At 30.7% G+C, this 6,895-nt stretch overlaps 1 protein-coding gene across 1 annotated transcript in view; it reads right to left on the reverse strand.

The window, feature by feature from the left end:
- The window catches only part of LOC106461745 (transcription elongation factor SPT6-like), a 79,362-nt gene that overhangs the window by 28,031 nt on the left and 44,436 nt on the right, over positions 1–6,895 (reverse strand). Inside the window, exons 20-25 of the mRNA XM_022388778.1 lie at positions 6,173–6,249; positions 3,726–3,861; positions 2,411–2,548; positions 1,827–1,994; positions 1,174–1,301; positions 598–763 (exon numbers count right to left, since the gene is read on the reverse strand). Of these exons, the coding sequence (XP_022244486.1) occupies positions 598–763; positions 1,174–1,301; positions 1,827–1,994; positions 2,411–2,548; positions 3,726–3,861; positions 6,173–6,249 (813 nt within the window). The remainder of the gene's footprint in view (positions 1–597; positions 764–1,173; positions 1,302–1,826; positions 1,995–2,410; positions 2,549–3,725; positions 3,862–6,172; positions 6,250–6,895) is intronic.

Below are 6,895 nucleotides of genomic sequence, written 5' to 3' on the forward strand. Positions count from 1 at the left end.
AAATCAGTTAAATGACGAAAAATTAGGTGTCTATTTACTTGTGACCACTCAGTGTACATAGGAGGCTCCACCAGTAATAAGTTGGATTAATTGCAATATTAACGTCTGATTCGTATTTTATTAGCAATTTTGTAACCAACAAAGTTAATAGGGACTGGACCCTCAAGCAATTTGGTGTATAAATAGTTTAGAAATCTGCTGGGGTCCACCATAAATAATTCTAGCATTAACAGATATTTTCTTTGTAATTGTACAACTTTGTATGGTCTTTACAAGTTCTGTGAGAATGCTTTCACACAGTGAAAATAAAACAAGCACTGTTTGTTAGATGACATTATCTAGAAAACTTTGTGATGCAAGCGTGTACATGCTAATAAATGCAGTGAATTAGAAACAGGATAAAATATACACACTCTGTAACAGGGTGATATTTTATGACACCAGCTTAACAAGAGATGGGTTTTGAAAATAAATGTTTGTATGAGGACATACAACATCACTCTCCTTCTATTTCTCTTGTAATTAGTTTAAAAAACCAAGTACTCTTTCAAGTTATATAAACATTTTCATCAGCTCACAATCTTCACAGTTACTTACTCTAAGTTTTTCTGGGTTTTCCAAAATTTCCTCCAAGGCCCCAGCAGGGTCAATTTCTTCTGACATGTCATCATATTCCAGGGCATCCACAGCCATCTTTCGAGCCCACTCGTATGCTTCAGGATGCACCCGAGAGGCGTCGAGTACTTCAACATATGCCTCAGCACTACATACAGATGAAATGAAGTCAAAATAATGAGCTATCATCTCAAAACTTAATTACACAGAAGTTTATATGCACATACACAAGTCACACAGAAAACAAAATCCATGCTCCATACCTAATAGCTACAAGATGGTTTTACAAAATATAAAATTTCAAATCACAACAACAAAGCATAACCTTACATTATGTTTAGTATACCCACATGACCATTTGTTTTCTTCATTTGAGCACACTAACCCTAAAAAGTTAGGCCACTACTGTTCATGCTGTAGATCAGTAGATACATAAATAGCAGTTATAAATATTCTGTACAGTTTCATACAAACAATTTGTAACCTTAAACAAGGAGAAAATAACATTAAAAAGATGATGAAGATTATTTTATAAAAGGAACACATAAATAAACTTACCTTTCTCCAACTGCAACAGTGTCAATTTTCACAAATCCAGCACAGTTGTAGAACACTTTAGGTCCCATGTGACACACTGTAACAAGGTGTGTCCTGTTCTCTAACTTCTGATGTGTTTGTTTAAGAGTCTGTAAAACAGAGAAAGTTGGTATTATATAGTATTATAAACTCTTTCTTTTTTAGCATAATTTCTCAAACAATGAAAAATCTGTGATGTAATAATCTAGACATATTTAGTATTTCTTAACACTTCCAATACTGATGAATAATTATTTAGTAAGAATATTGTGACCTTTTTTACAGCACTAATTATATGGCAACAGCTACCTTGTGTTAAGTACATTATGGACATCAATAACATCAGAAATATAATTCTTGTGGTGAGAGTCAACTAAAGTTGACGAACTCATTTAGGACAGTGATTTGTTCTTTTATAAGCTAAAAAAAAAAAGTTGTTTCAAATTATTTTTTTTCATTAGGGGTCAAAGTAGTAGCCTAAAATAATGTCCTTTCTAATTAAGGGTAAATGTAATGCATTAAAATAATTACAATAATGATGTTTTTCATTCAGAGTCAATATAATATCCTCAAATGATTATATATTTCATATGAAGTCAATGTAGCACCCTAAGGTAATGCACCAAGAAACGTACCCTTATTAAATGGGATGCTTTTCGAGGACCTAAACCACAAACAAACTGGACCAGCTGGGAAGTGTGAGGATGAGAGATTGCCCTGTTCACGTCAACACCTACTTCATTTGTTCTGTTCACAAACTCCAGGTAAAGGCAGTTTAACAGTTCCTCTTTAGATATTTGATCCTACAAATACAAAACAAAGATTGACAAAAACTGATGATAAACATTAAAAATTTTGAATACCATGACTAGAGAATGAAACAATGTAATACAAAACACAATAAAAATTTCAAATGCTTTGTATGTATAGCATTTGGTCAAAGTGATCCTCTAATAGCTAAACACTATAATGCTGACACAAAAATATCACTTCATTGGTAAAATATATTAAACAGGTTTTTTCACTCATAATACCCCATTATGTGCCTTATTCATACTACAGGATGTCTATATTTATAGACTGCTTGCTTCTAACAGAGCATGGTAATTCAGACAATTTACATAAATCAATGTCTCATATGAAGTCCCAAATACTTCAGATATTTATATTACCCTCTTTTTCACCTGAAGAGGACAATATATATTACTCTGTTTCTCACCTGAAGGGGATGGTACTTCAAACAAAGGATTTCTTCATCAGGAGTACACAGCTGGGAGAACTCTATAAGAGGATCTTGTACTTTACGAGCAATAGAAACTGCTTGTCGTAGTAGAGCAGGATAGTCTCGAAAATCAGCCTGGAAATTTACGAATAAGTAATGAACAAGTGTAAAATATGGACGTAAAAAGAAAATACTTTTTGCCACAGTGGTATCAGTATTTTTGTTCAGATCACAATGACAGAAACAACGGTATTCACAATCAATGAATAACACAGAAACAACAGTGTTCACAATCAATGAATAACACAGAAACAACGGTATTCACAATAGTAATTTAATTCTTTAGATACACAGACACAACTTCCAGAAACTGAATTCCTCTTGTCTAGAGCTGCTTCAATGACAGAGTGTTACAGTATTTAATCTGATGCAGAGAATCAAGCACAAAGTAAGAAAAATTCCACAACTAATAAACAAGAAACATTACAGTTTGTATAGTCTAGAGGAATTACAAGTTTCAGAAGAGATATTTTGGAATTTCTTTAAGATGGTTTTATATACAAAAAGTAGCCAGTGTTCACTGATATCACCACTAATGCTATATTTCAGTGTAACATGAATCACGTAACAACAAACCAGCAGCTTTTGTCACCACATGTAAGAAAGCTAAATAAGTAAGCTAGAAATGTGTTTTTATATGCTACTAACATGAAAGCCTTCTAGGAATTTTCACAATGTATAAATATTTTTTTTATGAACAAAGGTATACATGCATACATATATTTAGTGATTACCTATCGGGAACATATAGAAACAAAAACAACTACTTGAGAAATTTGAGAAACAGAGGAAGAAGAAAAGAAATAATGGCTCAATAACAAAAACCAAAAATGAAGCTTGTCAAAGATATTGGATTTCTTTAACTCCATATATTTCTCACAACATGGTATCGCACCTACCATTTGAAACTATAATATTTTATCCTTATTTCAAGGAATTTGTATCAAAGCCTTTTATGTACGGTTCTCAAAATATAATATTAGAGGGTAATGAAACACTTTCAAGAAATATTACAAAACAGTTCAAACATTTTTTTAAAAACAGTTAAAATCAGATCTGAACTTTTAGAAATTTGGAGCTGGAACTAAAATAATTCTGAAAAACAAATAAAAATAAAATATACCTAAAAACAAATTGAAACACCAACAGTTTGTGCATTATAGAAGCTTAATATACAAAACAGTTGAAGTATTTCTAAATATGTGTGATAATACAAGCTGTAAAAGCTGCAAATTCACTTAGAGAAACAAACCTCTGCTTTTTTCGAGTTCATATACACAGTTGGCAATTCATTGTCTATTAGTTCTACGCTGATGGTTGGGAGTTGCTCCATCTCCACGAGGTCACAGATGACTGATTTCACATCTGCTATCACATTTAAAGCCTCTCTGGAAAGTTTACAATAACGAAAATGATTTCAGAGCTAGAATAAAATTCCAATAGAGTAGAACAACACACTGACCAAAAAATTTCACATTTTTCCAGTAGTTAAGACTTCTGACAGATTTACTTACTACTCATCAAATCATCCAACAAATTTACTAAATGAGAAAGCATTACTAAGAAACATCAGTATGTTACATTGCTGTTATGTAACAATTTAACTTAAATGAAAGAATTACTAGTTAAAAACAAATCATTAAAAGGAACAGAATCAGAGTATGCATGCCTAGTGTAATGTAAAGGAGCACTGCAATCACTTTATTATCAGAGTGAGAAAAAGCAGAGTTCAGTACAACAACAGAATCAAAGTTATGCATACCTATTTTTTAAAAATTTTTTGTCACATGTGCAATGTTCTATGTTAAAAAAAAACTCACAGTTTTTAAAAAACAACAATTATTTTATACACAATTCTATGAAAATGAGCTTGTTTCCAGTCTCCAAATTACTAAAATACAATAACTTACTGCACAGGATAAAAAAATCTAAGATTTAATTATGAAATTGAGATAAATAGTTGTTTACTTTTTTTTTGGATGTTTTAGTGAGTAAAAATAAGGATAAATTGGAAACTACCATTTATTGTAAACCTTTATCTGTAATCATTCCGCCACATCAACAATCTTGTCACACTACATCTAAAAAAACCTGTTTTATACTCTTATGTGGACAGGATATTAAAATTATGTTGTAAACAGGATGATCTTAATAATGAGTTATTGTTAATTAAGCACATAGCAGTAGAAAGAGGTTTTAATCCAGATGTTGTTGACAGAGCTGTCATAAAACTAAAAAACGAGGATAAAAATATTAAGTTAAAACATTTTCTGAAAAAAGTAAGAAATAATGTTTAGTACTATCATACATACCTGGTTTATCTTGTCAAATAATAAAAAAATTAAAAAAACAAATATATTTCCGACATATAAACCAATAAACAAAGTCAGCCAAATTCTTAATACAACTAAAGATAAAGTTGATTAAATGGAAAAATGTGGTATATATAAAATATTATGTGAATATAAATAAGTTTATATACGACAAACTAGAAGAAATTTAAAATTCAGAATGAATGAACACAAAAGAAATGTTAAAAATAATAATATTACTATTTCACCTTTAGCAGAACATGTCAGAGAAACTAATCACACAATTCAATGGGAAGTTTTTTTTATTTTAGTACAACCTGGAAATTTAATTGGTATGAATATATGTGAATCTATTGAGATAATTAAATGAAAAAAAGTAAATTTAAATTATTGAACGTGAAATTATTTAATATGTAAATTGGGGATCTGATAATTGTATAAATAAGTGTTATTTTTGCAAAACATTACACTCCCGAGGATGATGCAGTAGTGTACGTCGAAACATGTAAAGTGTATGAGAATGTTTTCCAGTCACGTTGGGTTTTACCACTTTTTATCCTACACAGTAAGTTATTGTATTTTAGTAATTTGGAGACTGGAAACTGTCATTTTTATAGAATTGTGTATAAAATAATTGTTGTTTTTTAACATTATGCATACATAATTTCGCATGAACGAGTTTTGCAATCATTTCATTGTCAGAGGTGCCACAATTCAAAATAAATACCTTAACATAGAGGGACTGGTGCATTTGATGCTATATGCATAAAACCAAATATTTATATGAAAACAAAGATTTGTTTTTCATAGACAATTAATGGACCAACATCCTAATAATACTATATATCTTTTAATTCAAAATAAATACCTTAACATAGAGGGACTGGTGCATTTGATTCTATATGCATAAAACCAAAAATTTATATGAAAACAAAGATTTTTTTTTCATAGACAAGTAATGGACCAACATCCTAATAATACTATATATCTTTTTTTAATTCTGGTATGCATAACTTCATAGAAAGACTATCATTGTGTGTGTGTTTTTTGTAAGATTTCCCTGTAAGAAAGACAGAGAGGTATTACAATAAACATTTTTTCTACCTCCTGGAATAACCAGAGTACTGCAGTTCTTATGCACTCTGGGAATAGATGGAGGAAAGAAGCCAAACTGAGTGATTTATTAAGACGATTTTCAAATCATAAGATGCATTATCACTTCTTTAGCAATTGGAATCAACTATTAAAAGGGGTAAAACAAACACTATATACTAAAACGTTCAGATAAACATGCAAACCTCAGAGTCACTGAACAATCCTGTATACATGTTACAAGAGACTGAGAAGCTACATTTTCACACTAATACCAAAGAATGCAGTACAGTACCTGGATTCTCCTGCCACACCTATTACATGAGGTTTTTTGGCCAGAATAAATCTCCTCAAAGCCTTCATATCAGCTTCCTGAAAAAGAAAAATTCTCACTCAGATCTAACTCAAGAAGAGCATCAAATTCTGTAACGTTACAAATATTTTGTATTTGTGTGTTCAGTTAACCCCTTCTGTACAGGTAGGGGTCAGAGTACAGGACATCACATTTGTAGACAATGTTTTTTTCACATCAAACCAAATTGTCAATTATCTGTAAGCCCACGTGGTATGATGACTATAGCAATGAATGAGTTGAAATATGTTTTTCTATTGGTTATAAATTTAATGGGAGTCGGCCTCAGAAAAATCTATTAGCAAATTTCTTAAAACAAAAAACAGTAAATAAAGAAATAAAGCAAATAATTATCTCTTCTAGTTACAACCTCTGTAGTCAGTTTCTGCTTGATGTAGGTTGCTAAGCCTTTTAAAATTTTACACGTGGAGGATACGAAACAAAATTTTGTAGCTTTTATATATACATAGTTGAAATAACTTAAAAATCATAAATTTAAATTACTATATTAATACTATAGAATTCCACTATAATACTTGAATACTTTTATGGTTAGTTTAGGTTTATTTCGATTTTTTTTTGGTTGGTTACGAGATCAGTCGAATTGACCAATCCTGTTTTGGGATAGGGTAGAGAAAATAACAGATAAACTATTAAAATTCGATG

The sequence above is a fragment of the Limulus polyphemus genome, unplaced genomic scaffold, assembly GCF_000517525.1.
Source record: "Limulus polyphemus unplaced genomic scaffold, Limulus_polyphemus-2.1.2 Scaffold1023, whole genome shotgun sequence".
In the NCBI taxonomy this organism is placed as follows: domain Eukaryota; kingdom Metazoa; phylum Arthropoda; class Merostomata; order Xiphosura; family Limulidae; genus Limulus; species Limulus polyphemus.